The following is a 17,953-nucleotide window of genomic DNA, read 5'->3' as shown; positions in this document are numbered from 1 at the left end:
CACAAACTACTTTCTTCAATAGGAATAGGAGCAGGCTTGTGGAGAAATGAAAATCCAATCTTCAAATTTTTGGACCACCCTATTGCAGAGGGTAATACAATTTCCTTTTTTACCTGGGCAACACTGACTTTAAAGCACTCTTTGCGAGGGTAAATGTTTTCTCCTTCTCATCCCCCCTCTCCTAAAACGAAGGGGCCTGTCCAAGCTACCCTCCTCCCCCAAAAGATGTATATGTAGTATATCTTTCCCCTCCCTCTCCCCTCAACTCTCACATCCCTCCCCCTTCCACTCCCCCCACTCCCTTCCTCACCCCTCCCTCTCCTGCCTCCTCCCCCTCTCTCCCCTCCCCTCCTGGCAACGCCGGGTACTCCTACTAGTGTTACATATTTATTTCTCAACAATTGTTATGTCATACCAAACGTGTAAGTAGTTTTGTAATGATGTCACGATAGAAGAAATAAATGTTCTGCACTTATCATCATGGGAAGAGAAATGTCCTACATGAAGGTAATCCTTAGTTTTGGGGAAGAGGTTCAAATCTGACTGAGCCATGTTGGGGTTGGTGATTCTTTGTGATGGTATAACATCCACCGTGTCTTGCTCTGAAGATCGTAATGGTGCACCCAACTCTCATCTCCAGTCATCTCATCTCCAATCTGTCATCCCAACTTTTATCTCCGGTCATCCCAACTTTCATCTCCAGTTATCCCAACTTTCATCTCCAGTCATCCCAACTTTCATCTCCAGTCAGTCATCATACCATAATCTCCAGTCATCTCCTCCTCCAGACATCTCATCTCCAGACATCTCATCTCCAGTAATCTCATCTCCAGTCATCTCCTCTCCAGTCATCTCCTCTCCAGTCATCTCCTCTCCAGTCATCTCCTCTCCAGTCATCTCCTCTCCAGTCATCTCCTCTCCAGTCATCTCCTCTCCAGTCATCTCCTCTCCAGTCATCTCCTCTCCAGTCATCTCCTCTCCAGTCATCTCCTCTCCAGTCATCTCCTCTCCAGTCATCTCCTCTCCAGTCATCTCCACTCCATTCATCTCCTCTCCATTCATCTCCTCTCCATTCATCTCTTCTCCAGTCATATCATCTCCAGTCATCTCAGCTCCAGTCATCTCATCTCGTCATCTCATCTTCAGTCATCTCATCTCCAATCATCTCATCTCCAGTCATCTCATCTCCAGTCATCTCATCTCCAATCATCTCATCTCCAATCATCTCATCTCCAATCATCTCATCTCCAATCATCTCTTCTCCAGTCATCTCTTCTCCAGTCATCTCTTCTCCAGTCATCTCTTCTCCAGTCATCTCTTCTCCAGTCATCTCTTCTCCAGTCATCTCTTCTCCAGTCATCTCCTCCAGTCATCTCATCTCCAGTCATCTCATCTCCAGTCATCTCATCTCCAGCCATCTCATCTCCAATCATCTCATCTCCAATCATCTCATCTCCAGTCATCTCATCTCCAGTCATCTCATCTTCAGTCATCTCATCTCCAATCATCTCATCTCCAATCATCTCATCTCCAGTCATCTCATCTCCAGTCACATCATCTCCAATCATCTCATCTCCAATCATCTCATCTCCAGTCATCTCATCTCCAGTCATCTCATCTCCAGTCATCTCATCTCCAGTCATCTCTTCTCCAGTCATCTCATCTCCAGTCATCTCATCTTCAGTCATCTCATCTCCAGCCCTCATCTCCAGTCACAGTCATCTCATCTCCAATCATCTCATCTCCAGTCATCTCATCTCCAGACACATCATCTCCAATCATCTCATCTCCAGTCATCTCATCTCCAGTCATCTCATCTCCAGTCATCTCATCTCCAGTCATCTCATCTCCAGTCATCTCATCTCCAGTCATCTCATCTCCAGTCATCTCATCTCCAGTCATCTCATCTCCAGTCATCCCAACTTTCATCTCCGGTCATCTCATCTCCAGTGCTTCATGCTTCACTGAACTAACAACGTTGTGCTGCCCTCTGCCATCATAGCTAACATATCACTGACACATGTAGTTTCAGAATCACAAAACGTCACACCCAGTCCCAGGAAGAACTAATGTGCGGACCGTGCTTTGTTTCATTTGAAAATCTTTACACTTGTTTTGAAGAAAAAGAATAGGAGGAATTACTTTTCAACCTACCCTTGTACTTCGTGTTTAATCAAATTGTTTTTTTTTTCCAATCAAAAGGTATATACAATTGTTTTTGATAATACTAGGGCGTGCCCGCACGTACGTGCTTGCCCGTACGTGCGTGCAAAAAAACATGCGTGCAAACAACAACAACAAAAAAAAACTTTGAAACCACGTGGCAGTAACGACCACAGAACCCCCCCCCCCCCTCTATTTACATGAAATGGTTTGGTCCATTCGCAAAGCCAAAGCGAACGGCTTGCGAGTACGGTGACCATACCTTGGGAACCACTTGTCCGATTAATTTCAAACCTTGAAAAGGCACATCCTCGGGTCCCCAGCAATATACCTGGCAAGTTTCAAGTATATCGGACCGGTAGTTGTCGAGAAACAGCAGTCGCATACAGACAGACACACACACACACAGAGATTGCTGGAATTATATAGAGATGTCAACTCTGTAAATCAGCCGGCAGTGCGCTGTTCAGTAGGGGTACGTATACCGCCGGCTTTTGCCGTGAGCAGCTCTCGCTACCGAGATTTAAAACAGCCACCCTGGTGGGCATTATGTGTGATAAAGTGTGCAACAATTGAAATTGAGTGTTGATGTGTGTCGTTTCAAACGTGTGTAACTGTGAGCTTTGGTAGTAAAGCCATAGCTGCTTGTGTAGAAAGTTAAACCTCTGGCTCTTGCATTAGCGTTAGCCTTTCCTTGAGAACTTGAGAATACCTTGAGAACTGAGTATTCTAACTTGGTCGTCAATTCCTGTCATTGTGCTGTGTAGATAAATACAGGTTTTTACCCCGTGCATGTGAATGGAAAAGCGGGGTTAAGCAATTGGTTCACATTGTCTGTCTGTCTGTCTGATTTCAGTCTATGACCGAATATATTGCTTTTTTCAATTGAATTATATGCGTATTTTGAACAAGAACCTGTAGTTCAATAGTACTCTGGCTCTGAAATTGTCAAATTATATGGAATCTGGCTCCGATTGTGAATGCGCAGAGAGGAATTGTGTAATCATTTTAGCCTGTCTGTTTCTAATTCCTTGTTTTGGGTTAGTTTTGTTTAGTTTTGGGGGTTTCTGACTTTCGTCTCCTCTTCAACAAGTGAAACACATGTTACATAGGATTTAAATCAGGAGATTGACTTGGCTGGTCTAAAACCTTCTACTTTTTCCCATGGTGAACTTCTTGGTTGCGTTGGCAGTGTGTTTTGGGTCGTTATCTTGCTGCATTGTGAAACACCACCCAATGAGTTTGGAGACGTTTCTGTACACTTGGATATTCATTCTGCTGCTGCCATCATTTGTTACATCAAGTAGAACGGCGCTCGATAGAGCGCACACCTCCGCCATGCTGAACAGTTTACGTTTTGTGTTCCACTGATAGGCCGGATCTGGATTCGGACCTGAACCAAAATCTAATCGCCTTGTTCTTGTCACCTAACCAACTCATCCACCAAATTTGTCATAAGTCATCCATAACTTTTAAAAAGGTCGTGCTCTATATCGTTTTTGGCCCGATCACTACTGGTGAAGAATCACTTTGAAAATTTTAAAATTCTCGGATCCGGATTTGGATCTTCTCCAAAATCGAATCGATTCGTCCTTGCTAAACACGCAACTTGTCCACCAATTTTGTCCAAATCCGTCAATAGCTTTTTGAGTTATCGTGCCATATATGAGTTTTAGCTCTATCACTCAATGGTGTTGGCTTAGCGGTTAGGGTGCCGGCTTGGGATCCTGGGATACTGGGTTTTGAATCCCGGCCGATCGCTGAATTAACGCCAGGGGGGTTGACTCAGCCTGTCATCCTTCCGAGGTCGGCAAATTGAGTACCAGTTTGCTGGGATGAATGATCACGGTGTGTACCCCGGTTTAGAATAGGTACACCGTATCCCTGCGCATCGTAAGAGCGTGACCAAGGGTTGGCGTCAGGAAGGGCATCCGGCCATAAAAACATTGCCTCAAACAGGGAACCATGATTGTCATGGGGCTCGCAAGGCTAACCCCCGCTCTAGCGGGGAAAATGGCCGTAAAACGATCATTCATTCATTCATTCACTCAATGGTGAAGAATCACGAAGAAAAAATTATCTGATCCTGATCCAGATCACTTACTATGAATGTAATGGTCACCTTAAAAAAAAATACACTTAAAAACACCTGAAGTACAGTCTGGATGCACAAGTCTCCTCGGGTTGTGATGATGATGCACAAGCTTGCACGGAATGAAAGGAATGGTTACGATGCCAATGTGAAAATATTTTTTTATGTTTGAAGATTTTAACACATTGAAGCGATCATGGAAGAGCCAAACAATGAGGATAGAGAATTATGTAAACTGACGATGACGTAGGTTAGGGAATAGGTGGATGTGAGCCGACAGAGTAGAGTGTGTAAATTTAAAATGGAGACACATGGTGTCGGTTATGGAATGTCATTAAAGATGGTGAAACGATTCTGCAGGGATGAGTAAAAATGTAAATGCTTATAGGTGAGTGGAAAGCTTTGAGTTATTAAATAAGAAAATGTATCGACTCTGTCGTGCTGAGAGTAAGTGGAAAGGGGGAGAAGGTAGTGTAAAGTAAAGGGTGTGTAAATCCTGCCTAAAGCTCATGTACAAGTAATAGACAAATGAACTTTCATGCAACAGTAAATGAGTGGAGCATTTGCCTTCACCACATCCACATTGTAAGGTCGGGTTGGAACCCCAATCCCACAGGAGCGAGCAATACTCCATCGCATTATGCACAAAACAGTAGCTGGGAAGTTTCAGTGAAATACCTGCAATGGTAGATACCTCAATATTGTCACACCACAGGGCTCCATTCACACAAACCACTTTGAACCGCATGGTCTAGGACCATTCGTGGATCCTGAAATGGTGTTTATAATATGGCGTTCACTTAATACTGAGATTGCCAAAGGGTAATTAGAACGAGGCTGAACTTGGCAGCGCAACGTTCCAGAGGTGGGAAAAAGCTTCTGATAATCAGTTGTGCAATGAAATACGGGAAGAAAGGTAGACAGAAAAATCAATAAGTAACACCACAGATCTGGCAGTCGACAGACACATGGGAATGAGAAACACGCAAACTTGTATACAGAAGAGAAATACAGCCGAACCCAACAATGGCGCTGATTACCGAATGTGCACACACGACATTGGGGCAGCCGAGGGCTTTAGACGAGCACAAAGCTGGTGACATGCTGGGGTGACGATAGTTGTGGCTGCAGTGTAGCTCGTTGTATGGAGGTGAAGAGGTGTGAAGTTGATGCAAAACAATATCCTCCCAATTCTCACAACTCTGTGTGGCCAGCGCCAAAATCTGAAAGAGATGATGTTCTCCTGGTGGTGCAGTTCCAACTGACGGGCTTCGCATGGTCACTGCCCTCATAAAGTTTGGGACCGCCTTCATGCATGGCAGGTTCCTACATCAGCAGGCCACGGCTGTGGATGTGCCATCTTCTGGGCCATCCTGCCCCAGGGGCAGCTCCAGTGAAAAGTTTTGCGCCCCCTCTCTAATGCCCTGCAGCTGACCTCGCCACCATGGCCTGCGGTTGCCCGGCCAAACAGTCCGTGCTGTTTCCTCTTAGAGTGCAAAGCGCTTTCAATTTGTGCCTGTGTTAAATGCCCAAGTCTTCAAGCCTTCACTCAAAAACTGGAGGTTTTATACAAAGAACTTACTCTACACTGTCTTAAAATTAACACTGTAAAATGTGACTTTAAGTCTTCACCACGCACTCACAAACCCCAAGTCATGAACACTGTCCCCCAAACGCAGTCTTCAACCCCCCTCCCAACCCTAAGGTTTCAACCCCCTGTCCACTTAAACCCTTCCAACCCCCTCCCCACTTAAACCATTCAAATCCCATGCCAACCTTAATGTTTCATCCCCCTCCCCACAAAAATGACCAAATACCACGACCTCAAAAATGAGGTCAAGAGATCTTGGAAGCTGAAGAGAATCGAAATTGTACCAGTGATAATAATTGGAGCAACAGGAATGATGAAGAAGAACCTTCCTGAGATTAAAAAAAACCATCCCAGGAATATTACCACAAATGAACAACTGGAGGCAATCTGGGGTTTGGCGACGATCCTGAAAAGAGAACTTGGGGCAAAACTCTGAAAAAGGTGAACAGCTTGGTCCATGAACCGCGATCCCTTACCGAAGAGTAGGTGGATACTTTGGGTCCTGGGAGGACTCCGGTCCACCTCCTGAAACCCACATATGGAGATAACAACCAACGACACACAGACCCACACAAACAGAAGTGATTGCAAAGCCCTGTCTCCTGCTGCGCAGGGGACGGGCTGATGAAAATGTCCTGCAGTAAGAGGGAGAATCTGTTTGGCTTTCGTTGGGAGTTGCAGAAGGACCAATGGGACAAAGTGTATGGGGCCGGTGCTGTTGAAGAAGGACCAAGGCTGGCCGGATATCCTTGAAGTACGCACACTCGTCTCTAAGCTGTCGAGCCTGTGTTTGAATCCTGACCCAGCTGTAAACTGTCATCCTGGTGTTTCACAGGCAGGGTGATTCCTCAATGTGTGTGCCGTGTCTCGAATGGACATTACACTTGGCGACCCGTCTGTCAGCATTCGGTAGTGGACGTTAAAAATCCCACGTTGGCCTTCACGAAGAGTATGGGAGCTATTGCCTGACCAAACTGCAAATTCCTGAGTGGCGACCTGCCCAGGATTGTGCTCTCTAGTCGACGAAACTGCCTCGGCAGCCCTATTCGCCAGAAGGTGTGAGAAGGAAATCGCAGAGACAGATGTAGATAACACTTAGTAAAGGTACAATTTTTTTTTTTGACACTCGCCCCAAGCTTCGTGTCTCTGAGTGAGTCCTCACACAGATCTACATTAACAAAGATCATCTGTTCTTAGATCTAACATAAGCTACGTATGTATTCCTGTTGACACTTCAGGGTTTTTTTTCAATAATGAAATTTGAACAAAGTTGTCCAATTAATTTAACCGCAAAAGGGAACAATGCTAAGATTCTGTACCCATCGAAAATTACCCTCTGTGTTGACCACATTTTCCATGATTGTTTATCTGTTGCTCTTTGTTTGTGTCGGTGAAGCTCAGTGGTGACCTTGAATTTCAGGTTAAGCTGCATTTTCATGATCACAAAAGGGCACACCTGAGTTGCGCACAATAATCCCAATTGGACAACTCTGGTTGAGGATTTCTTTCTTTCTGGTTCATGTTTCTATGAATTGGTCGACCTAATCTGACCTCACTGATGACTTTTTGTGTTTAATATGCAATTAATGCTTTAATTCAATGTCGCCTTCATGCTGTATGTGTAAATCCCACCACACACTCGCTGATGGTCTCCGAATGTGACGCAACAAGACCGTTCGCGCCGAATCTTGTACAATCTCGTTTTGTCGTAGGCCACCGTACACAATGCCACTGTCGATGACACTATTGTCGGAATACAAAATGCTCATGAAGAAGAAATGCAGGGAGAGGATGAGAGGGGCAAAAGCTCTGAGCAATGCCGCTTTGACACTCGTGCCGGGAGTAGGAAGCTCCGCGGGTAAGGCCCTGGGTGTGGAGAACAACTTGCTCGTTTCAGCAACTTGCTCGTGGAACGAGCTGCACATCTTATTTGGCATTTGGTAACCATTTTTGCAGTCGCTGGAGTTGTTAAACACTCGACTGAAGCAAATGCATATTGACACTTGAATGAGCTAGTTTGTGGACTTTGCCATCAAGACGTTTGACAACACAATGTACCAGGAATGGCACGACAATAATTTTATTGCTTCTGAATGTTAAGGAAACGCTGGTCAGGCGCAAGTTACTACATTGAACTTACATGTTACCTTTTTGGCCTTGAAAGTTCGTCATTTGATGCTTTGGCTTGAGTAGACTGGGTCAATTTTCTGAAAATGTGCATATTTAAAGTGCTGAAGGCAAATCGTGTTAATTTAGGGCACGCAAGGTTTTTAGGGGTATAGAGGGGTGCTGAACTCAAATCTGCTGTATGCCCAGCTCAAAAATGGCCGACAATGCCTCAAAATTGAGAAATCCAAGATGGCCACCACCGCCGGGCTGAAATGTATTTATGTACATATCTTTTTGACTAAACAAGGTAGAAACTTGAATGAAATGTGCTTTTGTAGGTTTTCATATATGGGGAATCCAATGCCATATTCAGTTTTGAAATAAAATGTGAATAAACTGCTTGAAACTCATATTTATTTCGAAAATAGTCGTTTGTAACGTTGAATAATTCGTCGACCACATAAGATCCACAAGCAGGTTGATCCTCGGTGTCCATGAATAATTTACTTACTTTGTAGTTTTTTTCAGGTATGTCCAATATGCTGTAATGGAATATTTGATGTGAACATCTTTGTATGTCATTGTAATTACTAACGATGGTATAATCGACTCTCTTTTTTATTGCAGGTCTGAATTGATCTACCGGTGACTGAAAACATGGCTGAAGGCACAGACCGTACTCGAAAAAGACCAGTGTCACTGGAGCCACAGTTATGCCTCATATGCCAGAAAGACAAGAAGCAAAAGCTCATGACAGTCAGCAGTGATGGGCTCCAGTCAGTTGATTATATTAGGCAACTCCGGTCGGAATTACATAATGACAATTTCCGAGATGCAACCGATGGACTTACTGAAATACTTCGAGCGGACTCACCTCAACCGTTCTCATGGCATAAGGACTGCCGATTTAGTTACATGGGTAAATTTAGAGTTGAAAGATTAAGGAAGGCTGGATTGAAAGAAATGAATGACCAAAGTTAGTCTGCACCCACACCAAATGCCCATCTGCAAAATGTTAGTCTATGGAGCAAAACACCTCAGATAGATTGGAAGCAGTGTATCTCCTGTCAACAAGATCAGAAAGAAGCACTTCGTCTCATACAAGAAATAAAAGTCAGCAGCAGAATATTGGAAGCAGCGAAGTATGACCAATTCTTAAGAGTTTGACTAGCTTGTGTAAATGATCTTGCAGCTGCAGATGGAAAATATCACACGAGTTGCATCGTCAAGTTCGAATGTATGACAGAACGCCTAGCAAATACGTCACTCCAGAGCACGGAGATGACGTTAGCGTGGCTTTGCCAAGAACTTGAACAATCAGCAGAGCAAGCTGATATCCAGGATCTAGTAAATGTGTGGGACAGGTACTGCACAATAGTTAGTGATGCTCAGATAGCTATACCATCTTCATTTCTGAGTCGGAGGAACACTTTCAAGGACAAATTAGCTGACCGTCTTGAGGGCATATACGAAGTCGTTGTACTGCATGATCAGCCTCGAAATGAACCTCATACTGTATTGGTTCCATCCAAATTCCGGCATATTCCAGTATCAGCAATGGTGAAAGATGACACCACTGATATTAATAGACTCATTCCTTCATTCACACATGAGGATCAGGATACGTTCCTGAGCATGGTCCATGTGGCATTGCAGATCTGCTGTGACATGTTGTCACATCCCAAACCAAAAGGGATAGACATCAGCGAAGACAGAGCAATAGACAGCATACCCGACAGCCTGTACATGTTCCTCAACTTGTTACTAGTAGGTGGTCAGCATCTACTGGAGGATGATGAACTGGAGGATGATGAAATGGACGATGATAAGAACGAAGCCAGACGGCGGCTTAGAATCATCAGCATCGCTCAGGATCTTATGTACACAGCCAATGGAGACAGGTTCCTCACTCCGAAGCACATAGGAATGGCCAGTACCCTTCACCAAGCTACACGTTAGAAAGAGTTGGTGAACATGTTTCACCAGGCAGGTCATGTCATGAGTTACTGTGAGGTAATCAAACTTGACACTGCACTGGCTAAGAAGGCATTAAAGACCATGGACGACGATGGTGCTGTTGTTCCCCAAAATCTAGTAAAGGGTCGCTTTGCCCATTTCTCGACGGACAACGTCGACATTAATGAGTACAATGGACGGAAAAGGAACATTCCTTGCCAATCAAGTGGCTGCCTGGAAACGCGGTCCACCTGAAGGTGATCTCCTCAATGGAATTGACATTTCCAAGACAGGAACATTCCACATCCCCGAGGCGATGACTGACATCATACCTGCACCAAACAGAGGAATCACGGAGCGTCCATTCAGCGGTGTGATCGCATCTGATTGTTTCACACAGTCACCTGAAGAATGTCCCTCAGCACAGAATGCGCACGCAACTGACATGGCCTTCATCTTGTCCCGGTCATCTCACAAACCAATGCCTTCCTGGACATTGTACAACCAAAAGGCGAGCACAGTAAACCCGGAGAAAACTACAGTAGGGTACCTACCTATCATACAGGCTCCTGCATCTGAACGCGATACGTTCAACACAGTTGTCAAGAGAGTGCTCCATGTAGCCAAATCGATGGAACAGCAGCATGTCGTTCTGACGGTGGACGAGGCACTTTATTCGAAGCTGCTGGAACTGAAGTGGTTGGTAGAAGAGTACAAGGACGTGCTTATACCTTTCCTTGGAGGACTTCACATTGCCATGAACCTTCTGGGTGTAATCGGACGACACATGAGTGAGTCTGGCCTGAGCGAGCTACGGGTAGGGTGTGATCTTTTGGGAGCCAATGCTGCGCAGCATGTCATGGGAGGAAAGGGGTATGCATGTGCCATCAGGACGCACAAACTTACCCTACAGGCTCTTCGGCAACTACTACTCCCACGGCTCTATACGTACCTGGATTGGGTTGATGTTGCATTGAGAGCCGAACTCTCAGATGTCTGCACATCCATAGATGCCGATCACATTGCACAGATGGTCGACAAACTGACTACCGACAGATTTCAGCAGCCCATGAAAGAGTTCGCTGCAGCTCTTGTAGTTGATGATCCGAATGCTGAATTCTGGTGGGACTATATGACTATGGTCAGCATCCTACTCTGCTTCACAAGAGCGCAACGTGATGGATCATGGGGTCTCCACCTATATGCATTCAAATGTATGCTGCCATTCCTCTTCAGGTAGGATCATATTACCTACGCCAGATGGGGGTACTGTATACCTGGCTGAGATGTCGGTTCTCCCACCAGAAGTCCTCCTCGAGTTCCAGGAAGGCAACTTCGTAGTAAAACGCAATGATCGACACTTCAATCAGGTATCGGCGGACCAAAGTACGGAATGGCTAAACGCCACAGGAAAGAAGAGTGGAGGCTTGGTAGGTATCACCAGACTAGCATCCACACTCAGGAGATGGACATCCTCGTATAATCTGAGAACAGTCATAGCTTCTCAGACAACAGCAATGCTGAGACTGACAATGGACGAAGAAGACGTTGAGTACACACACAATGAGTGTACAAAAAGTAGGATGGAAAAAGAAGACTGATGAAGGCAGCATAGTTGTATCGTTGAAACAGCATGGTGTGTTTCAAGATGGCGGTGACACATTGAAGAACATAATCAACAAGGATGTGGTCACGCCTGTGATTCAAGAATCTCTGCTTAGTGCAGAACACCTTGGACAAGTGCAAATGTAAGTCTTCGTGGACAAACGTCTGTGTGAGCCTCCAGATAGTGACCAGACCCTGGATCTAAAATCACCCATTCAAAAGAATAAGGCCAAGACATTTGCCTCTTTGTGCAAAGTCGTGCAACTTTCAAAGGGCAAGCAAAACACTATCAAAGTGGACAGGAACATTCCACAAAGGCTCATAGCAGCTTATAGAGCAGGGTGCGAGGTAAACCTAGAAAATATCCTCCAGCATGAACTCATGACCATCCCACTATCTTTGGCCACAACCAGTGGTAGTCTACATTCCACCAACAAGACTGTGTTAGCAAACATACTGACGCAACAAGTCCAAACCCCTGCAAATGTTGCACTCGATGAACCCAGCTGCCTGCTCATTGATGGCCAATCACTCGGGATGGCACTTGGAAAGCCGACTGACGTTAGAACGTTTGGTGACTATGCCGACACCTTTGCTAACACTGTGTTCAAGATGGGAGCAAAATACCAGAGGATTGACGTAGTCTTCGACAGGTATCAAGACTGATGAATCAAAGCAGGCTCAAGGATCAAACGCAAGCACCGCCACCGACCAGTACGTCGTAAAATAGAAAACGAGTCATCAGTTCCTCTCCCATCAGACTGGTCTTGCTTTATGGCACTCGAGGAAAATAAAACAGATTTCGCTCTACTACTTTCAAACCATCTGATTGAACACAGCCTGACAGATGAACCAGTGGTTGTAGTAGCAGGGGGGTTCGCCGAAGCGACCACTGTCAAGTCATCTGATCCAGATCTCGCAGTCTCCTCTCTGAGGGCTGACCACGAAGAAGCTGATACCCGGCTGATTTTGCACTGCATCCATGCTCATATGGAAACGATAGTTGTGTCAGTGCGTGATACAGACGAGCTTCTTCTACTTCTAGCACACTATGACAGTATGGGCTGTACACGTCTCAACATGAAAGCTGGGACGTTGAAGGCTCAAATGTATTTCCCAGTTAATGAAATTCGCATGTTGCTATCTGCTGATCAGGTGGACACTACTTGCCTTCCATGCCGTCACCGGCTGTGATAGTGTGTCTCAGTTCAGTGGCCACGGTAAGGAAACAGCCTGGCAAGTGTTCCAGCAACATCACAATTATCTTATTGGCCTTGGCAAGGGCCCTCTCACCGAAAACATAGCTACATCAACAGAGAAATTCATCTGTAAGATATATGGCGTGCCCGAGGTCGATACATGCAACAAAGCACGAGTCAAGTTGTTTTGTATCGGTCGTGCACAAGAGATTCTGCCACCAACCTCAGATGCAGCAAAGTATCACATCATGCGCTCACACTATCAAGCAAGTGTCTGGAACCAAGCACACTCGCCATATCCTGATCTTCCTCCAGTGACCGAAATGGGATGGATGCACCTGGATGGTCAGTTAGTGCCACGGCTACTCTCTCTGCCACCTATGCCGAAAGTTTGCAGGGAGATCACCTCATGTCGTTGTACGAAGGGGTGCCTCAGCCAACGCTGCAGCTGCAGGAAAATTCACATGGAATGCATCGAGGCGTGCAACTGCAGGAAACTTGGCGACAACTGCCGGAACACTCATGACGACCGGGAATAAGTTCATGTGGGCACATCTACCTGTACACACAATGAAGGACTGTATATAACGCTTTGACAGCAGATATGATCAACTCATGCAATTCATGCACTATTAAGTAAAAATTCTTGCCATTGCTATGATGTTACAAATAAATAAATTGCTTGTCAAATGTTGGTTTACGGCGAAGCGCTTCAGTGTTATTTGAAGTACCTTACTTTGCTTCGCCAAACAGGGAATTGCATCCCTAATATGTTTCCTGCCAACATTTAAATCATATGTAGTGTGCCTCTGGGCTTAAATGGGCAGTCTGTGTTCCTGGTGGGGAGGGAGAGGGATGGGGCTTGTGGATCTTATCTGGTCGACGAATTATTCATCGTTAAAAACGACTATTTTAGAAATATATATGAGTTTCAAGCAGTTTATTCACATTTTATTTCAAAACTGAATATGGCATTGGATTCCCCATCTATGAAAACCTACAAAAGCACATTTAATTCAAGGTTCTACCTTGTTTAGTCAAAAAGATATGTGCATAAATACATTTCAGTCTGGTGGTGGTGGCCATCTTGGATTTCTCAATTTTGAGGCATTATCGGCCATTTTTGAGCTGGGCATACAGCACATTTGAGTTCAGCACCCCTCAATACCCCTAACGACCTTGTATGCCCTAAATTAACACGATTTGCCTTTGGGGTTAAGATTTTTTGAAAATTGACCCATTCTTTGAGGTCCCTGAAAGCTGTTCAAGTTTAATTGCTCGATGCTGTATATTGTGCTGCGTCGTGGCGCGTCGTGGTCGTAGACTGCTGCCAATGCACGACTGTTGCCAACTCGCCATTAACCGCATCAACCGCATCATCCGCATCACCTGAACACTTTGTTGACGATGGTCGTCAACCGCTGAACATTATCAAAGACTTTCACAGACTACCGACGATCTCGTTGCATCGAGTCGGCTAGTGTGCATCGGCCTTTTGGTATAGGCCTGTTTTCAAGCCTGGTATTTAAAGCTTGTTTTGTCTTGCCGCCAAAGCCTAAAGACAGAAACGTGGCCAATACATGCTTAAAATAGAGGCCCACACATTTCCCCCTTGGGGTTTTTGGTCTTTGTTAAATCTTTTGTGCATTTATTTTTCTCTCATCATGGGAGCAGTTTGTATCATTTATGGAGAGTGCATCAATTCCTATGAACCCTTCCCCTCTCTGCAGCCACCCATCCTATCCCCATATAGAAAGCAGAGATTTTCGAATTCCGCCAGCGTACTGCACAGAGAGCGGCTTACTGCTTTCCCCATATCCTGTGTACTGAACTACTTTCGTGTTTGTGGACCTTTGTGGTTGCCTGATCGGGGGAGAATCGAATCGACGAATGTTTTAAGTGCATTGCGACAAAAGAGACATTTTGGTTTCCTGGGATTGGCTATTCGATATTCACATGGGTTTGTGAAAAAGTCATGCAAACGAGAAATTTGCATTTGTCCAAGGTTTGGCCCAAAACGTGTAACGAGATCTGCATACACCTGCAGAGATATGCATATGTGTGTACAAATTTGCTTCTCTATTGGCAAGGCATGTGTAGGCATTAATAGATTTACCATTTTGTGAACTTGTGTATTGTAAAAATAGAATGCAAATGTTGACCTGTCTCGACTATCGTATCTTTCGAATAACCTTTTGAACGGTCTACGTCGGGAGAAGATGTCGGCTTGTAGTCTTGGGACTCTTCTTCTTTTGTTCTTTATCCTCATGAAGCCGATGCTCGGGCTTGTTCTTCCACTGGCAGGTCGATTTTGACTTCTGCGGTGCCATTGCTCGACATTGTTTTTGTTTCCAATAGATCCATAAAACCCCCTTCTGTCCTGCATCTCCCACTCTCGAGAATGGCTGCTGGATCGCTTGTGCATTAGCGACGTTTAACGGACATTGCGTGCTAACCTTCTGAGCAAATAAGAACACAGGACGACTCGTTGGATTCAACTTTTGAGGCAAAAGCTCTTCTCTTGTCCCAACTAAAAGACCCATGGTGGGCCAGTGATGATTCTGTTTCTATGCCAGGTTTTTTGGTCCAATTAGTGCCATTAGGTCCACATTTTGCCCTTAAGTGGACACCAGTATCACTGTATCGCTTGTTTCCTTCACCTGTTCTCCTCTGCTTGTTTCTCCATCATTCATCTTTCCCTTGTCTTATCCCCTTGCCCCCCCATCCCCTTTTCTTTCGACATCCACAGGAAAGTGACAATCTCTGGTGGGACGCTTTTGCCACAGAATTTTTCGATGACGACGCATCGTTTACCCTCGCCTTCTGCCTCGAAGACGGTCCAAAGCGATACAGTGAGCTTCTCATCTTGTCTCCTAATAGCACGTGCACTTTTATTCTGGTATTTGGGTGAGATTTAGTTTCTAATTTTACCCTCTAATTTATTTTTGGATCCTTTAAAAGGGCTAGCAATGACATGAGGCATACGGCCGGCCAGCTGGCGATGCCCCGCACGTCCTGGACTGCTGCACGGGAGGTCATGAGGGTTTTGACAATTTTGCATCGACGTTGAATGGCCAATAACTGTCGGTTCTTTCCACTCGGCTATTTTGTCTGTGATGCTGTAAACGGTAAACGTAATGTTTCTCCAATGGAAGTGGGGACCGTATGACACAACATAACAAGCGGAGTACCAACCTGAGATCCCTTCGAATCTGGTTGTAGTTTAATTTTGATCCGTCTGCTTTTGCAACTTTGTTGGCTGGCAGTATATCCCAAAGGAGTGCTCATTCCACTCAGAACCGTCTCGCCTGGTTTCGAATATTGAGGCAGCTCTAAACTGCCATCCTGGTGTTTCGCAGGCAGTGCAAGCCATCGACGTGTGTGCCGTCCGTCGGAAGGACGTTGAGCACGAAGATCCGTCTGCCAGCTCTCGTCGTTGGCGGAAGTTAAGGAGCTTTGCAAGAGACCCTGTGCGGAGTTATCTCCTGCACACTGGACAAATGACAAATTCCGGTCCAAACGGTCTTCACTCAAACGTCAGGCCTTGCCAGCTGGTTCATGATAAACTTGGCCCAAAAGTGTTCATTGGCCACCCCCCATGAGGATGTGCAAATAATTGGGGTCATTAAAGAAAAAGAAGTAATATCGGTAGCTCTTGCAGCTTTGTTCGGTCACAATGTCAAGGAGGAGTCCGTGTGCGATCGCTTCATCATCCAGGACCTCATTGGTTCTGGCTGAGTGAGGAAGCATCTTTTTTAAGGTTCCTTTAACAATGCCGGGACAACCAGCGCTGCACCAATGAAAACCCCAAACGTGTGGTCGGTCGAGTCATTGGATCATCCTTTACGGTGAACAGTGAACACCCATGTATCATGAATCCGTGTCACGTGCATGGTAAGGTTGGCAGTCGGGTTGGGAATGAAGCAAATGCACCGAGTAGGTAAGGACCAATTTGGTGGATAGTGAAAGCAACATGGCGTCTCCTTGACCCGGAGCTGTGTGGTCATATGAATCACGTTTTGGGTTTTGGTGTAATTGAGCCGAAGGTGTAAAACTGTACTGTATCGGCGTTTTCTGATTAATTCTGTCAAAACGTGGCTTTCGGTGTTCGCGGTGAACTGTCGTTCCTAATCGGGGCCTGGTTGGATTTTCACTTCGCTGATGCAAGGTTCTCGATCTTGATGTTTTAATGATTCCGATTTGGTTAATCCGAGTTCTTTTTGAATACAAGGTCCAGGCTCGTGGCAGGGCTGGCACACAAACCACAGCAAAGGAAATAGCAGGAGAAAAGGGAAACGACAACAGCAGCAGGGCGGATGGAGAAAGTCAACTGAGACGGATAACCAGGGGATGGAGGTAAAGATGAGTGGAAGGTGGTGAACTCCACCTACCCCCTCCGCCACCCTTACCCCCCACCCCTTGCCCCCCCCCCCATTCCCCACATTCTCGTCGCCAAATCAATAAAGACAGTTGGTTTCCCTTTTGGATTTGAAAAGACTTGTTAATTGCAACATTAATACCCCAATTATTACTTTTACACCCTCAACTACAACCTTGTAATTAAAATATGGTGAACTTTTGGAGTTTTTAATATTTTTTATTGTTGACCGATATCAATGGTTGCCCCTCTGGAAGAGCGAGCGAAATCCGCCGGGACACTTGTACATGGAGGAATCTTGGAATTTTGGTAATTGGCTTGGAAAACGCCTGCGAGCATCGGTAAAAACACAACTTGCGCATCGGTTCGAATTCCAAGTATGTTTTGGGGAAATAGTGAAAAAGTGATCATGTGACCAGCGACGCACCCAAGAGGCCTCGTCTCGCCCTGCTGCATGTTGTGTGTGTCAAAATAACTCCTCGTGAGTCTTTCAGATGAGCTCGAGAGTTCGCGTCGCCATGAAATGACATTGCATTGTGTTTGAAACTGCAGCAAAAGGTCCATTTTATAACATCCACCAAGACTTTGGAAGCCTTTTATCCCGTGCTCCAGACTACCCTTCTCACAGAATGCTCCTTAATGTCATCACTCGGTGATTTAACTGCGTGTGCTCTCTGAATATTCTTCATTCGGACGATGCACATGTGCTCAAGTCAGAGAGTGATGACATTCTCGTAAATCCAACTGAGAAAGCATTCTTTGTTGTATTCTATAAAAATGACTTATAAGTAGCGAGATCAATTAAACAAGGCCTTGTTTTGTACAGCTTGTCCACGGACGAATGGTGTCCCGTGTCTGTG

General features: G+C 45.4%; 1 protein-coding gene across 15 annotated transcripts in view; it reads left to right on the top strand.

Annotated features, from left to right (window-relative positions):
- Positions 1-17,953, top strand: part of LOC137420580 (LIM domain-binding protein 2) — a 599,034-nt gene that overhangs the window by 450,074 nt on the left and 131,007 nt on the right. For all 15 annotated transcript variants that reach the window (XM_068105754.2, XM_068105750.2, XM_068105749.2 and 12 more), the window contains one exon: positions 15,465-15,567. In XM_068105754.2, the coding sequence (XP_067961855.1) occupies positions 15,465-15,567 (103 nt within the window). The remainder of the gene's footprint in view (positions 1-15,464; positions 15,568-17,953) is intronic.

This window comes from Myxine glutinosa, chromosome 2, assembly GCF_964187855.1.
Source record: "Myxine glutinosa chromosome 2, kmMyxGlut1.1, whole genome shotgun sequence".
Lineage (NCBI taxonomy): Eukaryota > Metazoa > Chordata > Myxini > Myxiniformes > Myxinidae > Myxine > Myxine glutinosa.
The sequence above is the reverse complement of the archived record's forward strand: the minus strand, read 5'-3'. Positions and strand labels throughout refer to the sequence as shown.